Source organism: Polychytrium aggregatum, assembly GCF_025602895.1.
Source record: "Polychytrium aggregatum strain JEL109 chromosome Unknown BJ171scaffold_27, whole genome shotgun sequence".
In the NCBI taxonomy this organism is placed as follows: domain Eukaryota; kingdom Fungi; phylum Chytridiomycota; class Chytridiomycetes; order Polychytriales; genus Polychytrium; species Polychytrium aggregatum.
The window spans coordinates 1-26,905 of record NW_026516229.1 but is presented as its reverse complement, the minus strand read 5'-3'; the positions used below and the strand labels follow the sequence as shown (position 1 = coordinate 26,905).

Genomic DNA, 26,905 nt, shown 5'->3' with positions numbered 1-26,905 from the left:
ACCTGGTTGTTCGGGGGGCGTGGGTGATCAGGAAATCGCAGCGAAAATTTTTTTCGTTGGTGGGTTTTGGCGATGAACAGGGCGGTTCGATCCGGGCTCGAGCCAGCGGGCGGCGTGACAGCAAGATCGACAGCAACAGCAAGATCGACATCGACATCGACATCGGCATCGACATCAGCAGAGCAGGACGACAGAAGACACCGATGTCGACGCATGTATCCGTGTCGGTGCTGATGTCGATGCCAATGCCGGTGTCAGCGGCGATCGCCTGCGACAACAGCACAACCCCTGGCAGCAGCACAACCGCCAGACATGAGCCCGGCTGCGCATGGCGGCGCCCTCTGGCTGCGTTTTTCTGCCCATCGGCCTGCCAGCAAGGGTGCTGTCCATCAAGCCGGCCATCGCTCTGCTCCGGCATCGTCTCTGGCTCTCGTCACTCAATCCAGCGCCCATGTCGTCTCTGCTAGCACGCAACTCTGCCCTCGCGTCCCGGCTCGTCGGTCGCCCGGGCATCGTCCAGCCCGTCTCCAGGGCCGTTCTCAGCACATCCCGCTTCGGTCTCCAGAGGCCCATCGACAGGGTCTGGCCATGTGCCGTCCAGAAACGGTCGATTTCGTCCTTTGAAGGGCTGGATTTCAACAAGAAGAACGCCCTCCCCCTCAATACGGTAATGGAGTGTCGGCTTGCTCGGCCAGCTCGGCCAGCACGGGTCCCCGTCTGTTCTATGCTCGTGTCCTCCTCTGCTCTCCATATGCATGCGGCGCTTTCGCTCCTGCGACTGAACGAGTCCCCGGTGGACGCGAATGCACCTGTCTCCGTCGCTTCGTGGCTGCGGCGCTGCAGATCATCAAGTTTGTGCCCCAGCAGCAGGCCTGGATCGTCGAGCGCATGGGCAAGTTCCATCGGATCCTCGAGCCTGGCCTGGCCATCCTCGTCCCGTTCCTCGACTCGATCCGCTACGTCAAGACCCTTAAGGAGGTTGCTGTGGAGATTCCCACCCAGAGCGCCATCACCCAAGGTTCGATACACTGCATCTTGGGATAGCCGTCATCTTTGAGTGACGGAGGACATCCCTGGGTCGACCGCTTTGCTCCAGCCAGCCAGCCAGCCAGTCCCAAATGCATCGGCATTTGGCCATTCACGCGTCATCACCGTGCGGCTCGAGCGAATGACGATCAGAATCTCGGCGATGCTCGGCCGCAGTGTCCACGATGAATCTCTTTGGAACGAACGATGCGTTTGAATTGGCAGCGCCCCTCTGGCTCGCGACACTCCTCTGGACTAACGACGCACTGTTGCCGCAACGGCCTTCGATTCCGACCCCGCTAGACAATGTAACCCTTCAGCTCGACGGTGTGCTCTACTACAAGATCATCGATCCGTATAAAGTAAGCATCGACATGCTGTAAGCCGGCGGAAAGATCGGGGCCCACGCCTGTTGCTTCAACTTGCTTCCTTCTCACACGAATGCACTTCTTGGGCGCATCTCTAGGCGTCCTACGGTGTCGAGGACTCGGAGTTTGCCATCACTCAGCTTGCCCAGACAACGATGGTACGTATCGCTCTGTGGATTGGATATTGCCACGGACAACCGCCGTTGGGTCGCAGCGTCCGTAGACGCTCCAATGTGGCTCGATGATGTCTGCATCCGTACTTCCGTTCTTCGGATGCCGACGTGCGCTTGTAGGCAGTACTTCATCCACTATCGCTCACCACCAGCAATCTGATGCCTATCGGTGATCATGCCATCGCATCCTACTGCCGCTCGTATCATTGTGCGGTGCAGCGAGCCGAGATCGGCCAGATCACTCTCGACCGAACCCTGGCTGAACGAACGCACTTGAACGCCGCCATCGTCCACTCAATCAACATCGCTGCTGCAGACTGGGGTATCCAGTGTCTGCGATACGAGATCAAAGACATTCACCCTCCCGAGAACGTGGTCGCAGCAATGCACCAGCAGGTCAGCGCCGAGCGCCGCAAGCGAGCCGAGATTCTGGAGTCTGAGGGATCTAGGTAAGCACAGAGCGGGACAGCGGTTCCACTCGCTTGGCGATGCATCGCAATTATCGAGTATATATGCTACAGCGCCGCCCGAGTATTGGCGGAGGGTCCTGATTGAACGACTGTTCCAGGCAAGCCACTATCAACATTGCCGAGGGTCAGAAACAGTCCGTCATCCTCGAGTCTGAGGCCAACAAGGCCAGACAAATCAATGACGCGGCGGGTGAGTCGACTTGCGCTGCAGCCTCCAGAGGCTATCCTTGACGCAGCCATCGACGACAAAAGCCATGTCCAGGCCGTTGATCTGACAAGACCATGTTTGAACCCCGCAGGTGAGGCCGAAAGCATCATGCTGAAGGCCACAGCCGCAGCCCAGTCGCTCGACGTGATTTCCAAGGCGATCCAGAACAACGGCCAGAACGGCCAGGATGCCATTGCCCTCACGGTTGCCGAAAAGTACATCGACAGCTTTGGCAGGCTCGCCAAGGAGGGCAACACCGTGATCGTGCCGAGCAACGTGGGCGATGCTGCCGGCATGGTTGCGCAGATGATGGCCATCTTTGGCAACGTCAAGAACATCCAGAGCAAAAACCAGCTCGACTCCAGATCGCGGGACTGAGTGAAAGTTCCGTCCAACCTTTCTCGGCGGCGTTTCCCCCCCTCCCTACCTCCATCCGTCCGGCTATCCATCCACCCATCCTCGCTCCCGATCCGCACGCTGTTCACGTCTCGTGTCAAGTGCAATGACTCTTCTCTGCTCTGCCGCATGCGCATGTACCCAGGAGCATGTCGATAGCTCGGCGAGGGAATATGCGCCGCTGGGCTCTGTAGGCTCGCTTGCGGGCGGTGGTCAGTCCTCTATCGCTATCCTTTGTCACTCTCCATAAATCAATACAATCGATGGCAAGGTGATGTATTTCTAAGCGGTCGGGTCGGGTCGGGTCTTTGTGTGCGAGTCTAGGAGTTGTATCGTTGCAACCACGTTGCTGCCATGGCGGTGGTGTCGTGCGGTTGATGACGTGTTGCTGGTGGCGTGAATGACACTGTTGTACCTGCTGTAGTGGTGCTTGAGGCGACGGGGGTATATGGGATGGTTAGCAGTCAAGGCGGGACCGAGGGGCCAAAGATGCGAGCTGTCGAAAGCGTCTGCAGTGCTCCCATGCAACACCGCCCAGAACCATGCGCCACGGAATCAACCAAATCAACCAGATTCACCAGATTAACACTATTGGTCAGACCAGCCACAGTACATTGCTCGCGCGCCTCGTGTATCTCAATGTCCGTATCGCAGTCCCGTGCCTCATACCTGACTGCTTGATCACAAGCCAGTCCAGTCCAGTCCAGCTCATCTTCCACTGCCGGCTTGGGTGCAACTCTAGTGCGCAACGCCTGTGTCCTCTTGGGCACCGTTCCGGAGCTGGGCAAGCGGCTCATAGACGCTTTCGATATGCACGAACGGGCCCCGAACACTGGTCCGCTGCTTGATGCCGGTGCCTGATTTACTCGAGACGCTGCTTCGCTCTGGTGCCGCTGCTGGATCGGACGTCTCCGGAGCTGGACCCTCGGTCGCGGCGGCGGTGTCTCTGGTCGGGGCAATGAGACCTGTTCCGGGCATCAAAACGGAGCCGTAGACGCCGTTCTCGAAGGCATCGACGACACAGGGCACAAACACCTGGCAGAGGACATCGCAGAGGTCCGCGAACTTGGCCTTGTCGTCGGTGCTCCATTTCGACAGGGTCTCTTTGGCCTTGCGCTGGATAGACTCGGTGAGCTTGACCAGGGTCGATTCGATGGTGCTCGAGAGTGCCGGGATCAGCGAGATAGCGGCGGTGACCCTCAGCTGATTGAAGGCTGTGAAGTATGTGTTCAGCAGGGCAGCAAGGGTTGGATAGGCCATCAGCGCCTGGGGCGGTGAATAGATCTGGTGGTTGCTGGAGCGACCAAACTCGGGCGCATCCAGGCCGTATCGAGCGGTGGTGCCTGAGGCCGAGTATCCAGTGACGAGTCCTCCCTGCGGAACTGCATCGGGCCCAGCCGTCGAGCTCGATCGGCGCTCATCATAGCTCAGAGCCACGCCCGTCTTGAGCTGCAGAACTCCGTGTGCGTTGATGTGGTCGACAAAGGTCTGCAGACCGCCCTGGATGGTCCGACGGACGTTGCTGTGGATGGCGGCCTCGAATGGAGCAACGAGGAGCTCGCGAAAGTCGATGCCGACACGGCCCAGCGACATGCCATAGTACATTGTCTGGGTCAGGAGCGAGCCCAGCACGGAGGCGTCGGTGACGTTGGGCAGATGGCTTTCCAGGGTGTCCAAAAAGTCGCCGACGGTCGCTGTGACGTAGGAAGCCAGCACGCTCGCAGTCGAGTTGGTGCCTTCGGTGTCAAAGACCGAGCTGGCAGCGCGAGGCGGTTCAAGGGCTAGGTCCAGCGCCGCCGATGCCGACGCTGACGTTGAGGTTGGCGAGAGTGCCTGGGAGGCCGAGATGGAGCTGGACGAGTCGGAAAAGATGGCCTTGTACTGGGTGATGATGTCGAAGAAGGATTCTCTCGAAGTGTCGACGTAGCGTTTCAGATACTCGGCCGACGTCCAGCGGGCACCATCCTCAGGCTTGAGCTGGGCGAGCTGCTTCTTCAGATAGTGGTCTCGCTGCTGCAGAAAGACCAGCCGGAGCTCGGACTCGGAAAAGGCCTTGAGGCTCCGCAGATACCCGATGACCCGGATGCAGAGCGGCAGCTTGACGTTCCCGCGCAGGAGCTGGACGAGCTGGGCGAGCATCGTCTTTGTCAGGGCAAGGACCTGCGTCGAGATTTGCTTCAGCAGACGGATGCCAGGATATCGCAGAACGAGGCGGTGGACAAAGGACGACAGCTCCATCGCTTCTTCGTAGTAGCCGCTCTTGATGAAGGTGTCCATAAGCTGCGGAATCTCGAGCAGATCCTCGATCTTGGCGTGCTGGCTGAGAATGAAGGAGAGCTGCTGTTTGTCGTCCAAGAGTTTGGCGGAGGCGTCGGCGAACAGGGTGGCGGCAGCCTCGACTGCAGGCAGGCTCTGCTCGAGGCGATCGAGGCTGGTCTCCATGGACTCGAAGGTCTCCATGATCGAGCCCGTGCACGAGTGGGCTTGGATGAACGATGCATACTCGGAGAAGGCAAGCTGCGCGAGCTGCGCCTCGATGTTGGCGGATTCCTGCTGAAGCAGATCTGGCTCGGCCTGGAGACTGGAGAGCGATAAGTCCGTCAGGCGGTCGAGATAGGACTCGAATGCTGGATCCAGAGCGGCGAGGGTCGCGATGTCGGGCGGCAAGCCACTGGAGGGCGAGGCTACGAGGTTTGCTCCATCAATGGCATCGGCGAAGAAGGTGGGATCGCGGAGGATACTGGAAGAACTGCGAGTGGCGAGCTTGGAATCAGGCAGGTCTGGCGCCAGAAGAATGGCCAAAAGCGGTTCATGGCGAGGAGCATCCATGGTGTGTTGCGGTGTGCTTGGTGGAGTGATGTGACACTGTGTTGTGAGCGAGAGCGACAGAGGGCGATCGGTTGAATCGATAGATGCAGCGATGGCTGGCCGGGCGATGTGCCGAGGGGCTCGAATGGGGTGATGGAGGACGAGGAGGGAGGACCAAGACCGATGCGGATGGACCAGGGGGAGGGAGATGAGGACAGAGATGGAAACGGCGCGAGGCGGCAACCGCGACGGCCCAAGACCACCTGCGAAGGAAACGCGACAGTGATAGCATGATGGAGTGATAGGATGATGGAGTGATGGAGTGATGGAGTGATAGCATGATGGAGTGATAGCATGATGGAGTGGTGGCGTGCATGCAACGATCCAGCTATGGCGTGCCTGTCCCAAGAGACGATATCAGCGCTGCTCCACAGCCAACTTGTAACCGACTCCACTTCACAGCCAACCTGAAGCCGACTCTGCTCAACGGCCAAGCTGAAGTAACTACACTTCACAGCTAATCTGCGATCGGCCGACTGGCAATGCCGCGAATGGTTCTCCCGTTCATCCATCGCTCACCGCCACCACTTCTTGGCGAGGTGTTCTTCTGTCCCAGACCGTCCCCGCATTCGATATATACCTGAGCCTGAACAGATCGACGCCATCAGCGACACCGGCGCACCATCGACACCCGCCATCGCATCAACACACCAACATCCCGATGCAGCTCCTCTCCGAAAGCCAGCAAACACCCAGATATCGTGGCTTTGATATCCCAAGCGAAGCTGGGCATACCGCACAGCCACCGACCGTCCATACACCGCTCCCAGCCACGCCAGGGCGCGTCGTCACAGCGCCGCCCCAGTCTCATCGCCTCCCGCTCGTCCGTCTTGGCCATCTGGGTCCAGCCCCGCCCCACAGGTCCTTTCTGCATCTGATCTCCCTGCTCTTGGATCGGCTCTCGGTCTGCGTTGGGGTTTTACACCTTTGCCCGTCTGCGTACGCTTGATCCTGTGCCTGATCTTGCGCCTGTCTGTCCTGCCCGCTTCGTTACGGCGCTTGTCCCTGATTGCCTCCTTCGTCCCGCCCGAACAACCAGTCCCCAGCCGGCTCCTCATCTCCATTCCCGCGGTTGTCCAGCCAAGATGGAGTCCTGGAAGTCGGTCCATCTGTTGGTACTTGCGCTCTTGCTTGTGCTCTTGCTTGTGTCTGGCGCACAGGCTCGTTTCCTGGACTCGCTGCTTGGATTGCCCAAGGTAAGTGCCGTGCCGCCATCGGACCTTGCCGGCACCCACGCAGTTCTCGTGGCCAGATATCCGCCGCCAGCTCGTTGTAGTTGGCGGACATGCCCGGACCAATGTCCTCACCAACATCCTCACCAATGTCCTCACCAATGTCCTCACCAACATCCTCACCAATGTCCTCACCCACATGTTCTGAAGGCTCCCGCCTTTCAGCAGGCCACCAAACCACCCACAACTGATCCCGTCATCAATAACTTGGGATCCTCGGCTCCTGGTCCCGCTCCCATCTTGGCCACGTCCGGCTGGTCGCTGCCCTCTTCAAGCCTGTCTGTGCAATCCTCGCTCACGTCGTCAGAGTCGCTGCTGCCTCCCACGACGACCAGCGCCACTACGACCACGACCACGACCACTACAACGACTACAACTACAACGACTACAACCACTACAACGACGACGAGCGAGAGCATCTGGACTACGTCCTGGACGCCGATCCTGCCCAGCTCCTCCACCACAACAACGACGACAACGACGACAGAGACCCTCGCTCTCTCAAGCTCGATTCCGCCCGCGACAAGCGCCACCGATGCGGCCAGTGGAAGCTCCACGGTGTCGGGCACCGCTCCGAGCGGTTCGTCGTCACCATCGGCCTCTCCGAGTCCCTCCGGTGGCCTGTCGACGCCTCTGATCATTGGCATTTCGGTGTCGGCCTCGCTGGTGGTCGTGGGAGCAAGCTTGGCCATCATCAGCTACTGTGTTTTCTTCCGAGCTCGCAGATACAAGGATGTGAACTCGGAATCTATGGAGCTGACTGGCGCCGGCGGCGGCTATGATCGCGGCTCGCGCAGCTCCTCGGCCGGCAGTCGCTACTCGGCCGACCTTGCCTCTCAGGGCGGCTTCCGCCCTCTGAGCATCTACACTGAGAATCGAGGGTCGTTCATGGAGCCGTCCTCTCAGTGGACACCGATCCAGCAACGTCAATTCACCGGACCCCAGCAGCAGCGACAGCAGCAGTCGGTCACCCAGGGACTGCTTTCGCAATCGGCGAACGACGAAGTCCTGCAGTCGCGGGCGCCCAGCTCGGGCTCGGGCTCGGGTTCGGGTTCGGGTTCAGGTTCGGGTAGTGGCTCGATGGCTGCTCAGCTTGGTGCAGCTGCCGCTGGACTTCGTGTTCGCATCCAAACCCCCAGCGAAGCCGGCAACGACAGCGAAGATACGCTGACCCGACGCACCAGCTCGCTGCGTCGACACACGACTCGACCTCCGCTCTACACCACACTCGATCCAGCAGCGTTGGCGGCCGAGTTAGGCGGCCAAAGTCGTCCTGCCGGAGCGGCATCGTCTGCAGCGGTGGGGGCAGCAGCAGTATCGTCGACCGCCTTCAAGCCCAACATGCAAGTCATCAAGGCACACGCCAGCAACTCGCCCAAAGAGTTGGCAGTGGCCCTCGGCGAGCTCGTTTACGTCGTTGCACTCGCCGAGACCACGGGCTGGATTCTGGTCGAGAACGAACAGGGCCAGTGCGGCATCGTCCCGCTTGATTGCCTCGGGCAGCTGATGAACAACCGCATCGACCCAAAGTTACAGATCGTCAGGATTGCTCGCACCAAGTCGGCCGTAGACGAACTGACGATCGCCGTGGGCCAAAAAGTGTCCGTCACTGAGGTCTTTGAGGACGGATGGGCCCTGGCCACGGCCGAGGATGGAACAGCAGGGATGGTCCCGCTGAACTTTTTGCGCGATCCGTAGTGGGAGCAGCGCGCGAACCGGCACGACCCACTGTGTACATACCTGCAAAAGTTTGATCATGTCTGACGTTCCTTCTTCTTTTGTATTCTCTGATTGCCCTCGGCTTGTCTGCGTGGTTTCTTGTGTTGTTGGATCCACATGCATCGCTCTGGTCGGGGAAGGTGAATGCGTGCGACCTCTCCCGACGCCGACACCGTCCATAAAAAAAGGAACTGGACCATCCTGGTTTGAGAACTCTGCCTCCGGATCCCGGGCACGGCTGTTCATCCGAGTGGGCCGAATCATCTCCCTGGGCGTCCGTCCCATGCAGCCCGTCCGAAACTCCAAGACCACAGCAGTGCAAGCGCCGATGGACATCATTCAACCCACACAATCCATCCGCGCGTCGAAGTGTCCCGTTTCAAAACATTGTTTCCTGGTGGCCAGCCCCGCACCAGCAGACAAGCGGCCACGGCTTGGGATCCGAGCACAACACAAGGCCGTGGGCCCTGTCCTTGCCCTGTCCTTGCCCTGTCTTTGCCCTGTCTTTGCCGCCCTGGTTGCTTGTCGTTTCTGTGGATTGGTGAGAGTCAGCCTTTGTCTGTCCTTGCATGAGTGCCGTCGATCTGAATCGCACTGGACATGAGTCGTCCGCACAGCCCAGCTGCTCGTTTGCTCGTTTGCTCGTTTGCTCGTTTGCCATCTTTTCCCCATCGGCCGTCCTGCTCGCTCCATCGGCCTGCCCACCCGCCGTCCAATCCTGGCCAGCAACTCTCACTATCTCGTGACTATTTAACCACTTGCAAGTGGATTTGATCACCCCCGCCCTGCGCTTTCAGCAAACCCCACCTGCATCCACCTGTTGCCCACTCCATCCACCCCTCTTCCCACGCACCTGCGTTCATCTGCATCCACCCGCACTCGTGTGTACGTCCCACCCGCATTTCGGCCTTTCCTGCGCCCGGCCCTCCTTCCCCTCTGTCCGCTCTCTTTCGCGGCGCCTGCTCTGTTTGACGGACTCCTCTGCCGCTGTCCGCCCTGTGCGCCTTCGAGCCAGAACCGGTGCAACCGCGGCCGTCGCCGTCGCCCCATTCCCTCGCCTCCTCCTCCAGCCTTACTCCTGGGCTGGTCTTTCTGAGTCTTGCTGGGTCGCTTTGGGTCTTTCTCGTTGCCGTCCTTCTTTCGCCGCTCGGCGTGCTGTTCTTGACCGAGGGCCGCTCTTGCCCTCTCGACTTGTTCTTGGCCAGGGCCGCTCTGTCCGCTCGTCGGTTTGCCCGGCATCCTCCCGAGCCGCACCTCGCTGTTGCCCAGTGTTCCGGGGCTGATTGAGACTGCTCGTGCTTGCTCCTCCGAGCCCGTCGTTGTCCACCTTTCACGGCAACCCCGCTATCATTTCGGTCCCCCCCCTTCCAACCAGTCCACACCAACCCTGATTTTTCAAGTCCGCCGAGCCCGGCCCTACCCCTGTTCAAGGCTCGCCCATCTTAATATCTTGTATTCCTCAGGCCAGATCCCATGTCTCTGGCGACAATTGTTCTCGGGCTGCTTGCCCTGCAGACCCACATCCTCGGAGTCGCAGCCGACACCACCACCACCTCGGCTTCCTCGTCCCTGACCACAGATGGATCGCTAACTGCCTCGATAACGACCACCTCTCACACCCGCACCAAGACGTCCTCATCGTCCTCGTCTTCGTCCTCATCAGTGCCGTCGCCTATCGCAACGGGCTCGTCCTCGTCAACCGACGCCACCCGGAGCTCCAAGGAAAGCTCGACCTTGACCAGCTCGATCACTGCCTCTGTCGCCGCCGTCGTCCAGCCCGCCAGCCAGGCCCCACTTGAGGAGACATCCCTGTCTTCTCTGGCCGCCGGGCCCACGCCAACATCTCCCACGGCCTCGGTCGGTGGCCCGTCGCCTCCATCCTCCCGCGGCGTCGACCCAGTAGCGTTGGGCGTCGGGCTTGGTGGTGGTGTGCTGGTTGCCGCTCTGGTGGCCTTTCTGGCTGTTTATGTCTACCGGCGGCGATCTGGCAGCCGCCGTTTCCGCTCTGGATCGGCCCTGCGAACATTGTCGCTGGATGGCAACAAGGAGCGACTCGCAAGCGCCTGGGGCACAACCAACATGCGCAATTCAGGCGACTCGCCTCTGCCCTTGGCCCAGCTGTCCTCGTCACCCGAGCCCGATCGCTTTGCACCGAATCATGCCTTTGGTCATGTTCCCCAGCAGCCGCACGACCCACACGACCAGCGCGATTTGTACCAGCAACCTCACCACGAGCAACGCGATCCGTACCAACCACCTCGGCAAGAACAGCAGCGCCTGTTGGCCGATGCGTTCCCTCCAAGCCTGCAAAGGATTCCGTCGAGCACGGCCCAACGACTGCCCAACTCACAGCGGGTGCCATCCGAGTCCAAAGCAAGGCTGCTCGAGCTGGACCAAGTGCCGCCGGTGCCGCCGGTGCCGCCTCTTCCAACCTCGTTCAGACCGGCGACGGCGACGGCGTCGGCCGCAGCTCCCGGCATAGTTGTCGATCGCATCCACGACCGCTTTGATGACGAGCTGTACACCCTTCCACGGACAGCCGGAGGGTTCCCGTCGACACCCCGAGCGTCTCGCCGTGTTTCCTCGTTCATTCACCAACCCGAGCTGGACCAGCTGGCCGAGCCATCCAGCCCACTCCCGGCCGGATCGGATGTGCGCATGGCCGGGTCGGCGCGGTATCCCGAGAACCACGACGAGCTGCCGATCGAGGTTGGCGAGACCTTTGCCATCATCCAGATCTTCGAAGATGGATGGGCCTTTGCCCAGAGCCGGCAGACGCAGCAAAAGGGCTTTGTGCCCATCAACTTCCTCGGACCCAAGTCCGACGGACAGGCTCTCCCAGCCGTGCCTCTTCACATGGCTCTGCCCGTGCCTCAAAAATACGTACCGTCGCATGTGTGCGCGGCGGAGCCAGCAAAGTCTGCAAGGCCAGGGGGCCTCAAGTCCGATCCCACCAGTTTGGCCGACTCCTCACAGCTGCCGCCGCCCTTTGACGCCTTCAAGATCGACGATGCCAAGTGGTGGAAGGGCGAGCGCGAATCCACGGGCAGCGATGCCTTCCGAATGGTCGTCCAGAGTCGCGTGGCCGAGTCTCCCGACGAGCTCACCGTGGTCGTTGGCGAGAATCTGCTGATGCTCGAGTCGTACACCGACGGCTGGGGCCTCGCCATCAACCAGAACGGCGAGCGGGGGCTCGTTCCGCTCAACTTTGTGTCTAAGTAGTGAGAGCGGTGGCCATTGGCCATTGTGGCGAGCGTGGAGTCGATCTTTGGCTTTAGCTTTGGCATTGGCATTAGCATTGGCTTTGGCGGCAGGAAAGTTGCTGTGCTTGCAATCTTTGTTTTTCTTTTGTGCTTGTGGCTGTAGCGCTGGATGCGCCGCTTGATGCTGGTCCAGACACAGGTTCGTTCCCCTTTCGCAGCTGCGCTTGGGGGTGACGTATAAGAGAAATACAGCGCACAAAGCGAAATGGACCGCTGTTTCTGGGTGAAGATGGTTGGTTTCTGGGTCCTGCGCACTCGCTCGTTTGCAACATGTTCATGAGGCGAGGTGTCACGCCGATTCGATCCGGCGACTCCAGCCGCTGAGTTGGTGACGCGGGGCGTGTCACGCATCCCAGTGGCGTCGCGGGCTGGGGCCCTTGTGTGCTGGTCCGCCACACAAACAAGCAGGCGGGCGCTGCCACCCTTGCCTCTTGCCACCGCGCCCGTGGACAGACGCGCGATCTGTGCAACGCAAGAAACCAACGAACGCGCAGGACCCACCGTGCAGTGAGCGCGTGACGGGGGGAGGCAGAAAATTGCAGCCACACAGCTTGGGCACAGACTTGGCAGTTCACACAGCGTGCAGTCCACAGCCGCAGCACACAGTCGCACTGACGCGCACGCGGCAAACACGCTCGCGTACACAGCCGCGGACACAGACACAGTGCCAGACACAGTGCCAGACACAGGCGCTGTTGCGCTCCTTGCCCGCCCGCCCGCCTTTGCCCTTCATCGCACCTTCGCTCGCCCTGCGCTGGTGTTCTTCTCTCCTGCCCGGGTTTCTCTCTCCTGCTCGTCCAGACGCCCTCCAGCAGGACTCGTCGCCTGAAGTAGATCCGCCTGCCGAGATGGTCCGCCTGTCCAGCGCCTCATTGGCCGTCCTCGGCCTCGTCTTCCTGAGCACGGGTGCCGTCCATGCCCAGGTGCGTACGGTCTGCCTGTCCTTTTTGTCTCCTGGAGCTGCCCTTTGGACCTGTCTCCTGGGCCTGCCTCCCAGGCTTGTATCCTGGGCTGGCCTTTGGAATGTCTCCAGCTCCTGTTGCCAGACCTGTCTTGCCGATTCGCCTTGGCCAGTCGCCTCTCTGGCCGATCCGCCAGACTGCCGCTTTGATCGCTTTGTGCACCGGCCTTGGTCTCATCGCATCGCATCCCTGGTGGCCCTGGACCCAAGCATCCTTCTGGCATCCTTCCGGCATCCTTCCGGCATCCTTCCGGCATCTGCTGAAATCTCTGACCATCTACTCTGCTCCAGAACTCAAGCTCCACTTCGGTTGCTCCCCCGCCGCCCACCTCCTCGGCCCCTCCCCCTCCTCCGCCTCCAACTTCGGATGTTCCCTCGTCGACCATCCAGACGACCACAACCACGACCACTACCACGACCAACCCGCCGTCGAGCACCACCCACTCCAAAACAACCACAGTGGCCTCCTCGACCAGCTCGCTCTCCGTCGTCACCACGCAGCTGACCCAGGCTCCCACCACCGCCACCACCACCACGAACAATGGACCCATTACCCAAGGCCCGCCAGTTGGCCCCGGATCGACTACAAGCTCTGCCAGCACCGCTACTCCCAGCGGCAATGGCAGCCCTCCTCCGACTGACAACAGCGGCTCAAACCTTGGCGCGATTGTCGGTGGCATTGCCGGCGGAGTCGTTGCCGTGGCCCTGATCGCGGCTGCCGGTGGTTATATCTACACCCGTCGCAAGTACCAGAACAAGGACCGCGACCTTCCTGTCTACGGCTCTGCTCTGCCCCCTCCCCAGGTCTCGAACTCATGGAAGCCTCTGGATGAGCCCAACAACTACGGCTCGCCTGTCATCGGTCCTCCCCAGAATGCCTATGGGGTGCCCCCGATGTCGCCCCAGTCCAACTTTGGCGGATACCCCCCGCAGTCCGACTACGGCCGTGTTGCCTCGCCCCAGCCCAACTATGCTTTCAACCAGCCGCCCCCGACCTCGAACTCGCCCATCCCGCCTCTGAGCTCGCAGCCCAACATTGACGATTCGCCCCAGCGCTTCTCGTCCCTGGATCGCTACCGATCCAATGCGGCCAGCGCTCCTGCCCCTGTCTCTGTCCCTGCTACCACCAGCGCCCCGGCCATCCCGATCCCCCAGCCTCCCGTCAACACCAACGGACCCAAGCCTCAGCGCCGCTTTGTCCGCGTCGCTCGTAATGCCGAGAACCCGGACGAGCTCAGTATGATCAAGGACGAGGAGCTAGTGCTTCTGGAGACCTACGAAGACGGATGGGGCTTGGCCGAAAACACCACTGGCTCCCGCGGCGTGGTCCCCCTCAACTTTTTGTCGGAGCCGGCCCAGGCCGATGTGCGAACGGTCATCCGAGCCCGCTTCGCAGTTCAGTCCGACGAACTGACGCTGAATGCGAACGAGAAGCTGACTGTTGTCGAGGTCTATGATGACGGCTGGGGCCTGGTTGAGAACAGCCACGGCGAGCAGGGCATGGCTCCCCTCAACTTTTTGGCCTAAGTCTTTGGACAGGTGAGGATCCGATCCGTTTGCTCTGTGAATATCCACGCTGCATCGGCGACGAGTGGGGCGTATCTTGGTCAAGCATCTGGACGTGCACCGGACGCGCTGTGTGGGTTGTCCCATATCGCTGCATCGCTAATTCGCCCCCCTGCTTCTGTGGGATCGCCTGGCTGCAACAGCTGCCTGACTCGTCGCATGGCCGATGTTGCTGCTCCAGCCGACAGCGAAAGGATTCATCGAACAGCGCCGCTTTAATGCTGGTGATCCAGGGACGACCATGCCACGGCCTCTGCTGCGTCGCGTGTGTTTCTTCCCTCTCGTTCTCTCTCGCTGCCCTTTTTATCATGACGCCCCGCTTCGATTCTTCTAGATAGATCACCGCATGGATGGCTCCCATTGCATCACCCTGGCGAACAGGTTCTGTCGACCACACACCGCGTCTCCTCCTCCTCCTCCTCCTGTCTTTCCTTTCCTTTGCTTCGCACTCGCTCCTCCTTCGCCCTCTTGATCTATTGGCTCATCCCAATCATCTTCTATACACCGCCACTGGTCTATTTCTTTGCCCATGCTGTGCTTTTGTGGTGGAAATCTATGCCAACACTCCAACAACCAGTCGCAGTTGCTGGGGTATCGCTGCTGGTCGGGCTTGGTTGATGCCGGCCGAATCCCCAGACCCCGCGCATCAACCAGATTCCATGCCGCGTCGGCCCAATCGGAGCCGTGCTGCAGAACAGGGTTGCAAGTGCTGTCAGGGGGAAGCAACGCAGCGCCGGTGGCACATGGCGCAAGCGGCGTGCCGCGGTGTTCCGCCCTTGTCCTCCCCAGGTACGCGGGCACGCGGTCGCGCTGCTCTCCGAATCAGGAAGCGTCGCCGCACTCGCTTTGTTGAGTGGCAGGCCGCGCGCCGTCCGGGCCGCTGATTGGCTGCACAGTCGGCAGAAAGCCGCAGCGTCGATACAGCTTGCCACAGCCCAATGCAACACCCGCCGTCACGATGAGGTCACTCTGTTGTTGCACAGTCGCGCTCTGTGCTACCCCACACAGCACAACAGCAGAAATCGCACAGCACAGTGTCACTCTTCTCGCCTGCCTCCCCCGAGATGCACTCAGCACAATCGCCCGACAGAAACACTGGCGCATTCGTCCTCGCCCGCCCTCGCCCGCCGCCACGGGTCTGGACCCTTCGCTCGACACAGAAAAACAAAAACTCAACAGCCCGTAAATATTCTCTGTTCCCGTCTCCCGACGCCCTGCCTCCCATCTGCCCCCCCCGGTTGCCTTTGGGTTCTCTTGACGCCTCGGCCGCCTGGCTTCTGCTCTTGCCCGGCATCGTCTCCGAGTCCAACTCGTCTTTCGGCCTCTATCACAGCTCCTCGATTCTCTCCGTATGTGCTCGTCCTTTGTGCTGGCCATGCCCTGGCTCTATGTCGGGCCTTGTGTCTGGCCCTCCCTGCCGGCTATCCCATCGCGGCAGATCAGCCGACCCGCTGCCCACGGACGTTGGCTTGGGTGCTGATCTCCATTTGCCGTCTCTCTCTCTCTCTCTCTCGATCAGAACATGGTTCGTCTCCACTGGGCTGCTGGAGCCCTGGCCCTCCCAATCCTGGCTCAGATGGCCGCGGCTCAGGTCGTCCCTGCCTCGGTATGCTCCTGTTTCAGCCTTGCCCGCTTGATCGCATTACCAGGATTGCACCCATTGCATTCCCAGGATTGTACCCATCGCATTCCCAGGATTGCGCTCGTCCAGCCCGTAGCCCCCTCCCCTCGCAGCTCACACCTCACACCCATTTCTCTCCGACAAACTCGCGCTGCTTCTGCATTCGTTTCTGCGGTTGCTAGAGCTCTTTGTCTTCTCTTTCTGCATCGAGTCAGTCCGTCAAGCCCACATCCGCGGTGGTCTCGTCGTCCACCACCGTGTCTTCATCTGCTCCGGTTTCGAGCAGCTCCGCCACAACGACCACAACCACCACCACTACCACGACCGCCACCACAACCACCACGACTGCATCCGTTACTGGTCAGCGATCCACTGGTTCGGCCACCAGCAGCGCGACGGGCTCTCTCACCAGCGGCACCCTTCCGCCTATTTCCACCAGCACCCCTGTAGCCTCCACCGGACCCAACCTCCCGGTCATCATCGGTTCCGTCGCCGGCGGCCTTGTGGGCTTGGCCGTCATCGTCGCCCTCATCAGCTGGATCGTGCGTCGCAATCGCGCCAAGGAGTCGGCCAAACAAACCTCGCTGACCATGGATGTCGAGCTCCCAGTCAGCAGCAACGCCTGGAAGCCCCTCGAGAACCAGGGCCAGTCCTATGCCACGCCTTCGCAGAACCAGTACCAGTACAACAACGGTTATGTCTCCCAGCGCGACACCCGAGAGTCCTACATTGCCCCCGGCCGAGTCCCTGGCGCTGCTACTCTGAACGATCAGGTTCCCCGCGACGAATCTCCTCGCCGCTTCGCCTCGCTTAACCGCAAGCCCCAGAACAACACCCTGCCTGCCTATACTACCATCGATCCCAGCTCCACGCGCACCACGAAGGACTACCGCACCGTGCGCCTCACCCGCCCTGCCGAGCAGCCCGACGAACTCGACATCTCTGCTCACCAAGTTCTGCTTATCCTCGAGGAGTACGAAGACGGCTGGGGTTATGCCGAGACCGAGAAGGGCAAGAGAGGTGTGATCCCCCTCAACTTCTTGACTTCCAAGGTTGAGCCCACCAATGCCAATGTCAGCGAAAACATTCCCCCCGTCATCCCGATGCCGATGCCGCCTGTGCAGTCCAGCAGCCCCGCGCCCGCGCTCCCTGCCGGTGTTGCCGACTACCGAATCGTCTACGTTGGCCATAACGCCACTCAGTCCGACGAGCTGACCATCGTTCCCAACGAGCGTGTGCTCGTTCTTGAGCGATACGTCGACGGATGGGGTCTTGTCCAGAACGACCGTGGCCAGCGCGGCGTCGTTCCGCTGAACTTCCTCGCCTAAATTCGCCCTTCCATCGGCCTTTCCCTTACTCCTCCCGATCGTCATCGCAATATCGACGCACCTGCCTCCTTGCTCGGGACGAACCGTTTCCAGACCAGGGCTTGCTTGCACTTCGCGGCTCGGACCATTCTCTGTCCGGGTGGTGTCGTCGATTGCGAAACCCGTGACTTTGCACACTACCAGACCTCAGCTCTTCCTTTTGCCATTTTATATTCGTTTCTATTATAACCCGACCCAATCTTGTCCCTCTTCTAGATCCAACCAACCAACCATCTCTCCGTTGCCTTTCCGATTCCATGCCATGCCTTGCCTGATCGCGACCCCCCTTGCTCACTTGCAATTGCTGCCTATTTTGTTGTTAGATTGTATTACTGGCTGCTGCAGGGAGGGGGGGAGTGGAAGGTGAATCGGCCTTGGTATTGTTTCCGCCAACACCCAACACCCAACACCCATCCTCTCCGACCGGTCGGGCAACTCAGTCGTTCCGTTGTCGGGCTCGACTGGTCGTCATGCGCTCATTTCATACCGGTTCTTTTTGCTCTTGGCCCCCCATGTTTGGCATTCACACATTCTGCTCTTGCTTTGCTACGGAATAGACGCCCTTGCTATGAAGTGCCATGACATTGATCCACAGCCTGTGCCGGATCGCCATCATCATCGGCATGTGCACAGTCACCATCACCATCCACTGGCGATTCCGTGCCCAATGGATCAAAATGGAGGCGCTTCCGTCCGTGGCCGTGCCGCTGAATACACCACGCAAATCCGCGATGACAGAGAAAATCCCACTCCAGTCGTGACCCAAAAATCGTGCTTCCAAAAGACGAGGTTGCCATCGAAGCATGGTGGCAACAGGCGATGGCGGTTCTCAACGGAAGGCGATTGGCGAGCAGCAGCCAGCCATGTTCTTGAGTAGTCTGAGGAATCATTTGGAGTGAGCGCTGAAATACTGTGGATGAGACAAATGGAGAAGCATCGCATCACTGGATAGTGGCTGGACTGCAAAGGGGGATGGGGTGGTTCCTTGCCCATATGGCCGAAATAGATTCCTCCGTCGTCCCTTGCTCATATGTCTCGCTTCATCGTGTGAATGCCACATTCACTTGGATATATTCCGGCGCTTCTATCGAGTGGCTTGATCTGATTCGGTCCAGTCCGTCCCGGTCAGCCAAGAGCCGCAGGGCAATCATTTGCTCAAGCGATCAATGCACAGTCCACGTCTCCAATCCATTGCAAACCACGCCCATGCTGAGGTCATCCTGCGGTGCTGGACGAGGGGCAAGATGGCAATTGGGATTGCGTAAGGTGTTGTCCCTTTCTCATCTGCTTAAAGCTTGCAGCCTGTTCGGCCTATCCCCCTCCCTCCTTTGTCCCGCTTCTCCCCTCGACAGCCCGTTGATATCCCGCTCGAACCTCTGAGTTTCCTGGCTGTTGCCGACGAAAATAGCTCAGTGAACGTCTTCTGCCTGGCCTCCCGACCATGGACTCTATCGTTTCTCACGCCGCCATGGCTGAAGGCAAGCGCCCTGCCCCGATATACTTTGTTTTGGGCTTCAACGACTCGATGGTAACGTTTCGTTTCTTCAGCTGGTCGTCTGCTTTGGCGCTCACGTCCGGGTGGCAGGTCGCTGTGCACGGATTCGAGCAGATCGTTCTGACCTGTCCAACACTGTTGCCAAACCTTGCCGTCATGGGTACCGATCTCAAGATGGAGCGCGACTGGAAAGAGTACCGGCGGACCACATCGAGGAACTACCGCATCAATATCTTGATCATGCTTTTGTACTGCGTATCACTCGCTTTCAACTGGAGTGTCAGCGGAGCTGTCTACCCGACAGGTCAGTTACTGTCCACGGCTCTAGCATGATCAAATGCCATTGGCCCATTCCCAAACAACAACCCGTAGACATCGAAGAAAGCCGAATCCTCCCCTTCGATTTTCCTTCCCGTCTGCCACGAGTATCCACTCAATATCTCTTGCGTCGCTTGGGTGAGCTGACACGCTTCAGGGCCATTTTTTCCGCTCTCTCTCCTGCCGCGACTACCGATAGATCTGCCTGGGTTCATTACGACCTCGATAATCCTCCTGGGATTTACCGTCAAGCTTCCACGGCGCTATCATCAGATCTTGACGCTGGTTAGCACCATCACGGTGTTGATCTCCTTTACTCTTGGGTCGATTCCGTTCCTGCCTTTTGGCATTCTCTACCAAACCTCCAACAAAACCGTCACACTCTTTGGCATATCCGCAACCTACCAGGGCAGCTTCAATGTGGTCGTGGTCCTGCTTGTGGGCTTCATCAGTCTCTCGGGTATAACCTGGGCCCTGGTTTGTCCGGGTCTCTTTCATGGGCTCAGCGCCTTCAGCATCTCGTTTTCGTACATCAAGGTGGTCTGCTCGGGTTTGCTCGCTGCCTATGCCAAGGTGGGGTATCCTTTCAGCTGGGATTCAGTGGTGGTGATGCTTGCGACATTCCGTACTCATACCGCCGCTGTCTGTCTCTCCGCCAGGAGTACATTCGCCGGCATGCCTTCTACAATGCCGATAGAATCTTTGCCCACTCTCAAAAGTCCCTGACCGAAGCCCTGCGCGAAAAAATGGCCGAGGAGGTTGCCTTCTATCTGCCCGAGAAGAACATCTGGACGGGCGAGTTCATCTATCCGATCAAGAACTATGTTGTGCCAATGCGATGGTTCAGGACCCTCGCCAGGACGGTCTATCGCGGCTGGTTCAACATGAGATTTCGGGACAAGGAGCTGGAGCAGAGCTATCTAGAGTATGTGATGGCGAGACTCTGTTACTCGCTTGGGTGCCACTGTCGTATCCTGCCGTCGGCTTGGATGGATGTCTGCTTCTGCAGTCTCCACTCGCACCCTGGATGTGAGCGATTTTCCAGTGGGGTTCCGCGCAGCACCCCAGCAAATCAAGTCCTCTCAAAGTGCGGCGGAGCAGGATGATCTCGATTCCTAACTGCTGCCACGAATTCTCTTGCAGACACATGAATCGCAAGTCGATCGAGTATCACCTCATCACCGTCGCCATCAACCTCATGAGCACAATCATGGGCACGGTTTTGGACTTGACCAACAGCGCACCCATCACTCAGCTGTATTCGTACAAGATCCTGCGCTTCATATACTTTCCGATCGCTCTGATCGTGCCATCGGCGCTGCTGGTCTTCAAGAGTATTCGCCAATCCCCGATGAGCTGCCAAATGATCATGCTTTTCAGTTCCATCGCCAACATCAGCGGCTACTTGGTGTCGTTCCTTCTGTATCGGTTCCTGAATGTTGGCGGAGACCCGATTGTCTCCACTATTTCGTCCAACGACTTCCATCAAAGCCTCGCCGACATTTCAATCGCCATATTCTCTGCCTGTGCGCAATCGGGTCTCTTGGCTCGGATCTACTTGCCATGGCTCTTCCTCCTGCTCGTCGCTACCTTCGTGGTGGTCTTTGTGGTACCCACTGCGGCGCCCAACAGTCTCGTCAACTATACCTTCACGGCCATACCCGAGGCTTGCCTCGTGGCATCCGTTATTGGAGTCATGATCGAGTTTGAGAGCCGCAAGCTCTTCTTGCTTCAGTCATGGGCTAGTGGCTTGGATATCGCAATCCCGGCATCAGTCGATGCCATGTTTTCGCCTGCCATCATCACTCCGGCGGGTGTCCGACGCATGATCTCGCACACCTCGTTTCATATCAAGAACATCCCGAGGACGGGCTCGGGCTCAGCCAAGGTCCTGCCGATAACTCAGTCAATGGAAAGAGACATGGAAAACGCACAGACTCTCGATCGGAGCGGCTCACTCGCGCCCACAACCATCATGGACAAGATTGACTTGTGTTGAGGTCTCCAGGTTTAACAATCAATGTCTGTCGAGCCAACAGGCATGCTACAAATACGCACTTGAATGAGAAAGAGTGGCCCTCAGTGCCCCAAATTGCGTGGCTACAACTTGGAATTGGTGTGTGTGAGACATTGTGACAGGGGATGCACTGCTACTGGTGGTGATGGTGAAAGAAGTGTTCCTTGGAGAAATGCATCGTCTGTGAGAGCATTGCCATTGGTATCCCGGTCGTTCTGCACTGCTGCGATATGAAGTTGTGCCAGTCCGTTGTGCCAGTCAGCTGTCAGCTATGTCATAATGCACTGTGGCTGCCACCTGTTGAGCAAGACATCCGGGTGACTCCGTCCCGAGCAGATACAGGGTTCATGATGGTCCATTTCCTGGGGCAGCTGGCTGGAATGCTCTTGGTCATGAATGCACGGCACTTCCTGTGCTGGTCGGTACTTGTGCTGGGGGTGAGTGAGTGAGTTGCCCGATACTGACATCGACCGCTGCTGCTCCTGCATGATGGTGATTCTTTGCTGTTGAGGTTGATTTCGTGAGATTGACACCGCCAGAGCGAGCCGGGGAACTCATTCCCGACACCATGTTTGCTGGGACTGCCTTGGACTCGACATACTTTGACTCCCCAGCGTCGACGCTGCTGCATTCGCCAGCGGTAGATACACATACCTGAGCCGCAGACGAGCGGGCGCGCTGCCTGCAGTACTGCCCGGCAGTTCTTGACATTCCCGGCTGCCGTCGACACAAGCTGCTTGCTCGCTCGCTCGCAGGCATCTCAACTCCCGATCCGCGCCTTGGATGGCCGCGCCATTGTCCTTTCCCCTCATCTGCCCAACCGTTCCCCGGACTCGTCCCTCCCTCAGATTGGCTGCTGATCGATGCCCTGGCTGTCCCCAGCCCCCTTCTCTGAGGCAGGCTACCTGCAGCCAGGACCAGCAGAATGTCCGTATCCTGCTCGTGCTCTTGCCACAGTCCCTGCTCGGTCCTTGCTGTGCATTGTTGCTGTGATGTTGGCTGTCTCGTTCGATCCAGCGACTCTGGCTGGTCCGAGGCATCGTCTGCTTCTCACCAACGATCAACTTGCTATGCGTATCCTCTGTGCTCGAAAGATGCTCGCTGTGGTCCTCGCTGTAATCCTGAATCATCTTGATTGGCTTCTGGCGAGTCTGCCGTCGCCGGTGGTATCCTGTCCTTCATGGCCCGAGAGAAGCACCACCCCTTCGAGCCCACCCTCAGCACCACACTGCAAGCCAGACAGGGCTACGAACAGTCCAGATGGCTCGGAAGGCTTCGGAGACATACGGGTAATGTAATTCATATGCTTGCTCGTGTTGGAAGGCGGGAAAGGGAGGAGGGGTTCCCGGTCGGCCATCGTGGGTTCAACCGCAGCTTCCTCCAGACATCGAACGAGGTATGTCTCTCTAGATCTAGACTGTCGCACACACGGGCTGCTTCCACAAGCAAAGGTGAATGTAAGTGATGCAGATGGGATGCTGGTGCAGATTGAGGCGGCAGTAGTGGCGGTGGCCGGCATGAGAGTGTCGATGGGCAACTGACAGCGAGTGCGTCACTGCGTCCCAGCATTCGGCCTCGCCTGGGAGTACTGCCGGATGGGATCCAAGCCACGATGGTTCAGAGAGGCAGATGTGATGACCATGGAAGAGCAGCCCTCGGTGAGCCACAGGGTTTGTGAAGGTGAAGGAGTGGGAATGCGGGTGAGAGACAGATGTGGACTTGCTGGCCAGGGTGGTTCAGTTTAGTCGAGGATTGAGAGGCATGGTCGATCCGTTTGGATTGCAGATTGCAAGGATGCATGCTGACGCTTGATCGGAAACGAATAGCTCCGTCTTGTGGTTGTTGTTGGGGCTGGATGTGGATGAGACTGGGAAAGCGGATAGCAGGATCACCGGCGATGCGGGTGAGATGGATGGCGACGATTGCCAACATGCCCAGATGCCATCGTCAAGCACCAGCACCCCGGCTTCCACAAGCCAGGATCGAGATATGGCAGTCGAGGGACGGCTTGGCTCTATCCTCCACCCTGCATCGGGCCAATGCGCCGATATCTGGCAGCATCGACCAGGGTTCTGCTTGGATGTCTCGCGTTCACAGTGTCTGCTCGGATGGTCCGTGCTGCTGGTACCTCTGGAAGATTCGGAATCAAGATCAGGACCAGGATCAGGAACATACCTACTTGAAGATGCACATCGAGCGAGTCTGTGCCGGCCTGTCTGGCGCGAGTCAAAGCCGGTCGTCGGGAAGGGTGGTCTTGATGGTGCTCCAGCCGGACGGCATGTCGGTGTCATCGACGACACTCGGATCCCAGTCCGCCATGGCCATGCTCATCAGCGAGCCCAGGTCGGCTGCTGACCCGGCAGCGGCCACGTCAAAGACGCTCGGGTGCTCAGAGTAGCAGAGACCGGTGGGTTTATTACTCGGACCAGTCTCTCTGTTAGTCTGCATCAGAATGGTGCTGTCATGGCTGGCTGGGACGACGGCGCTGTCGGCTCCATGTCCGTTCACTTTGTCCGGGATACGATCAACGAGCCCAGAGGAAACTGGAGTCTGCAGCCCTTGCGGCAGATTGATGGCTGGCATCTGGCCGACCAGGTTGGTGTCGACGTTGGCAGCGTCTTTGAGACTTGGTTGTTGAATGCTGTCCTGACGAGAGCCGATATCGTCCGTCGCATCCATGGTACTTCCCATACCAGCTGCCACGGCCGTCTTGGCTGCTGGAGCACCAGGGATCGTCGACAGAGAGTGTCTCGATGAATCAGGGGTGCTTCTTGGGTCGATATGGATCTGGTCGTCGCAACCGCCGAGTACTTCACCGACCTCCATGCTGGATGCATCTCCAGCAAAAGTGCTTCCGAGAACCGATCCAGTGCCGATGTGGGAGCTGCTGTAGTTGCTCAGGCGGACAGCACCTGGCATCTTGTTCCAGCTCCTGCTCGGACCGACTTGGTTGGTGCCTGTGGTCGCATTGGACAGAATTGGTGACGATTTGAGATGATGTGGTGCTTGTGCAGCGAGTGGGTTGGCATTCGACGGCGTTGATACACCCATTGGGATCAATGGTGTCAACACTCGCGCTGGAGTCGATGACGATATGCTGGAGATACCAGGCTTGGACACATGATCGGAGGCAAGAGGCGGCACCAGAAAGCCTCCATGGCCAGCGAGCCTGGTTGCAGTAGTATCGATAGCTGCCGAGAGCCGACTGGAGCCTGTGGCTCTGGTGGTGTTGCTGAGATGCTGGAACAGGGCCAGGTGATTTGGTGGATATGTCTCGGAGAGATCATGACCAAACCCCGGCGGATCGCTTGGAAACGAGCCAGGAAGCCAGTGGTGCATTTGATCAAACGAATGGGCTGCCTTGAAGAAGAATCCGTTGGCTTGATCGCCAGCACAGACAGATCCGGCGTTGAGAAGGCTGTTGCTGTTGATACCAGGGTCGTGGATGGACTGACGAGGCTGCGACTGATACGGATGTAGCTGATGCTGAGCGGGATGCGAGTGGCGCTGAATATGCTGCGATTGATGCTGAGTATGCTGAGTATGTTGCAATGGTGTTTGGCCCTCGATGGAGTGAATGGGGAGCGAGCGGCGGCGATAGGGATGAGGATGGAGTCGGGAGTGGCGAGTGATCGACTCGACAGCCACAGGGTCGGGTGCTGCAGTCGGAGCCATCAGCGACGATGCCGGCCAGGCAAGCGAGTCGTGGACAGAGTGTGGATGAGAAGCTGTTGGAAATGGTCCAGCAGCAGTGGGATATTGTCCAAGAGTCGGCGCCGGGATCGAGAATGGGTTCATCGAGATGTCTCCATGGCGAGCAGCCATTGTCGTCGAGAATAGTGGTGTCGTCCCTGGTGATGAGACTCCATGAGCAGGGAGCCTCGACGGCCGACCAAGCACCAGTGTCTCTCCCAGCGGCGACACATGCTGGTTGCTGTCTGGTGCCGAAAGAACAGCACCGATCGTGGGTAGAGTGGAATGACCAGGGAGAAGCCAGACGAACTCATCCAGATGGCCGCGAGGATGTGCATCAGACACGCCGACGGCCGATCCTGCAAGCGGCATTTGCAGACCGGCGGCATCGTGGCATCCAGATGGAGGCAATTCAGCGGCAACAGAAGCAGCAATGTCCAGGATATGTGCAGCGGGCCGTGGTCGAGATGCTGTTGGCGACAGAGTGGGGCGAGCATGAGCGGAAGAGGCAGCGCCGATGCCAGGCTCGTCGGTCGACGTCATTGCGAGCCCGCCAGGCCATAGCGGCGTTCTTGTGCCAGGACTGACACTTGCACCTGCATCTCCGCCATTTGTCGGCGGGCATGGAGACCGATGTGCATTCTCAATGGTCGCTCTGATCAGGCGAGCATATGTCTCGCCGCGGTGGTGTGCTTGATCGAGATAATCGAGGATGGAGTCCAGAACCGAGAGGGCCAGATTCCTGTCGGACGAGTGGCCCAGTGTGTCCAAGTACACCGTAGCGGCGGTCATGACAAAGTAGGACATGCCCGGGAGGAGCAGGGAGGATGGGCCGGAAGGCATGTTCTCCTGGAGTGTGCGATCAGAGTCAAACAGACCCGACCGGGACGACGCTGATGTCGATCCGATGCCGACGCAGGAGAGAATGTACTTTGCGCTCTCGAGGGCGCTTGTGTGGTTGACGGAGACACTTGCCCGAGTGCTTGGATGCGTCTCATTCGACGAGAGAGTGCTGCTTCCCGTGGTCTGGTCGCCGATGGCATCGACCGAGGATCGGCTTGCCGAGTTCGCATGCGTTTCCACAGACTCGGCACGCTCTTCCGACGAGGCGCTTGTTGGGGTCGCAAGACGGTTCTCCAAGAGATCGCCAGCATCGAGTTCAAGAGAGCGACGATCTGCTACCGACGAATGGATGATGGCGGTCGCAGTGGGTCTGTTGTGGAGTGATGCCGGTGCTTTGCATGTGTCGGGCTCGCCAGCGACCGGGCTCGATCCCGACACCGTCTGGGGCAGAGGGCTGCTTCTGCTCTCGAGCATGCCACTCTTTGCTGCTTCTCCACGGCCGCTATGATGTCGTGGATGTGGATGTGGATGTGGATGTGGATGTGGATGTGGATGTGGATGTGGATGTGGATGAACCAGGAGCCCTGGATCGGCGTTGGTCTGCTTTGGGTGTGAGTTGAGCGGTGTTGTGTCGCTGTTGGTCCTGTGCAATGGCTGGCTGTGGGAGCGACCCGCGAGGGCCGTCGAGGCGAGGCGCTGGGCAATGATGTTGAGGGAGTGAAAATACGAGTGCAGGTGGTGATGGAGGCCGAGGGCACCTTTGGGCGATTGCTGGTGCTCGGGCGAGAGACTGCTCCACCACTGGCGCAGACCGACAATGACCTCGGCGGCACCCATCTGCCGCTGGTGGCTCGTCAGCACCGGGGACACCATCAAGGACGAGAGCCTGCCACTGATGTGGGCGAGGTGGACGTATATGCACATGTCCTCGTAGAGCGAGTCGAATCCATCGAGCAGGAACGACGAGTCCCAGCCTGGTGCGGGTGCCGATGGTCAGATGTGCGGGTCCGGGATCAGGACAGGGTTGGATGGCCGATGCACCGGCACGGTGTTGCAGCGACGGTGGTTGGCGAGCGGAGCCATCGAGTCATCCAGAGTGTTGTCGCCGAGTTGCACCGTTGAGCGAGGCGATGGAGGAGACAGGATCAGCGGGATGGATCAAGGGGAGCAAAGGCATCGGCACGGCCGAGACGCCTGCCCGCCTGCACCAGCAGAATGCATCTCGGACCAGCGTGCGCCACACCCCATCCGTGCCTGCATCTGTGCGGGAGCGATGCAGCAACGGGGAGCCAGGGCCCTGG

General features: G+C 59.3%; 8 protein-coding genes across 8 annotated transcripts; 6 read left to right on the top strand and 2 right to left on the bottom strand.

Annotated features, from left to right (window-relative positions):
- Positions 1 to 163: 163 nt before the first annotated feature.
- BJ171DRAFT_511315 (stomatin family protein) lies at positions 164 to 2,920 on the top strand. The gene is made up of 7 exons (XM_053111561.1): positions 164 to 667; positions 844 to 1,018; positions 1,330 to 1,388; positions 1,493 to 1,552; positions 1,787 to 2,016; positions 2,136 to 2,227; positions 2,337 to 2,920. The coding sequence occupies exons 1-7, from the start codon at positions 329 to 331 to the stop codon at positions 2,621 to 2,623; spliced, it is 1,242 nt and encodes a 413-aa protein (XP_052965006.1). The 5' UTR covers positions 164 to 328; the 3' UTR covers positions 2,624 to 2,920.
- A 38-nt stretch (positions 2,921 to 2,958) lies between these two features.
- BJ171DRAFT_156903 (Dor1-like family-domain-containing protein) lies at positions 2,959 to 5,658 on the bottom strand. Its single transcript, XM_053105840.1, has 2 exons — positions 3,311 to 5,658; positions 2,959 to 3,070 (listed from the first exon to the last, which is right to left on the bottom strand). The coding sequence occupies exon 1, from the start codon at positions 5,468 to 5,470 to the stop codon at positions 3,380 to 3,382; it is 2,091 nt and encodes a 696-aa protein (XP_052965005.1). The 5' UTR covers positions 5,471 to 5,658; the 3' UTR covers positions 2,959 to 3,070; positions 3,311 to 3,379.
- A 936-nt stretch (positions 5,659 to 6,594) lies between these two features.
- On the top strand, positions 6,595 to 8,439 carry BJ171DRAFT_476164 (uncharacterized protein; the record flags this gene model as incomplete). The annotated part of the gene is made up of 4 exons (XM_053108818.1): positions 6,595 to 6,705; positions 6,749 to 6,868; positions 7,077 to 7,407; positions 7,460 to 8,439. 4 exons carry the CDS (start codon positions 6,595 to 6,597, stop codon positions 8,437 to 8,439), a joined length of 1,542 nt encoding a protein of 513 aa, XP_052965004.1.
- A 1,377-nt stretch (positions 8,440 to 9,816) lies between these two features.
- On the top strand, positions 9,817 to 11,717 carry BJ171DRAFT_156827 (uncharacterized protein). Its single transcript, XM_053105839.1, has one exon. It carries the CDS (start codon positions 9,934 to 9,936, stop codon positions 11,680 to 11,682), a length of 1,749 nt encoding a protein of 582 aa, XP_052965003.1. The 5' UTR covers positions 9,817 to 9,933; the 3' UTR covers positions 11,683 to 11,717.
- Positions 11,718 to 12,450: 733 nt separating this feature from the next.
- On the top strand, positions 12,451 to 14,491 carry BJ171DRAFT_156820 (uncharacterized protein). Its single transcript, XM_053105838.1, has 3 exons — positions 12,451 to 12,646; positions 12,976 to 14,223; positions 14,394 to 14,491. The coding sequence occupies exons 1-2, from the start codon at positions 12,572 to 12,574 to the stop codon at positions 14,209 to 14,211; spliced, it is 1,311 nt and encodes a 436-aa protein (XP_052965002.1). The 5' UTR covers positions 12,451 to 12,571; the 3' UTR covers positions 14,212 to 14,223; positions 14,394 to 14,491.
- Positions 14,492 to 15,457: 966 nt separating this feature from the next.
- BJ171DRAFT_511307 (uncharacterized protein) lies at positions 15,458 to 17,651 on the top strand. Its single transcript, XM_053111560.1, has 3 exons — positions 15,458 to 15,599; positions 15,770 to 15,856; positions 16,087 to 17,651. Exons 2-3 carry the CDS (start codon positions 15,773 to 15,775, stop codon positions 17,197 to 17,199), a joined length of 1,197 nt encoding a protein of 398 aa, XP_052965001.1. The 5' UTR covers positions 15,458 to 15,599; positions 15,770 to 15,772; the 3' UTR covers positions 17,200 to 17,651.
- A 1,055-nt stretch (positions 17,652 to 18,706) lies between these two features.
- Positions 18,707 to 21,050, top strand: BJ171DRAFT_569206 (uncharacterized protein; the record flags this gene model as incomplete). Its single annotated transcript, XM_053113559.1, has 4 exons — positions 18,707 to 19,037; positions 19,251 to 19,629; positions 19,749 to 19,976; positions 20,195 to 21,050. The coding sequence occupies 4 exons, from the start codon at positions 18,707 to 18,709 to the stop codon at positions 21,048 to 21,050; spliced, it is 1,794 nt and encodes a 597-aa protein (XP_052965000.1).
- A 2,244-nt stretch (positions 21,051 to 23,294) lies between these two features.
- On the bottom strand, positions 23,295 to 26,781 carry BJ171DRAFT_583405 (uncharacterized protein; the record flags this gene model as incomplete). Its single annotated transcript, XM_053114243.1, has 5 exons — positions 23,295 to 24,025; positions 24,176 to 24,554; positions 25,488 to 25,939; positions 26,276 to 26,578; positions 26,721 to 26,781. The coding sequence occupies 5 exons, from the start codon at positions 26,779 to 26,781 to the stop codon at positions 23,295 to 23,297; spliced, it is 1,926 nt and encodes a 641-aa protein (XP_052964999.1).
- Between the last annotated feature and the right edge of the window lie 124 nt (positions 26,782 to 26,905).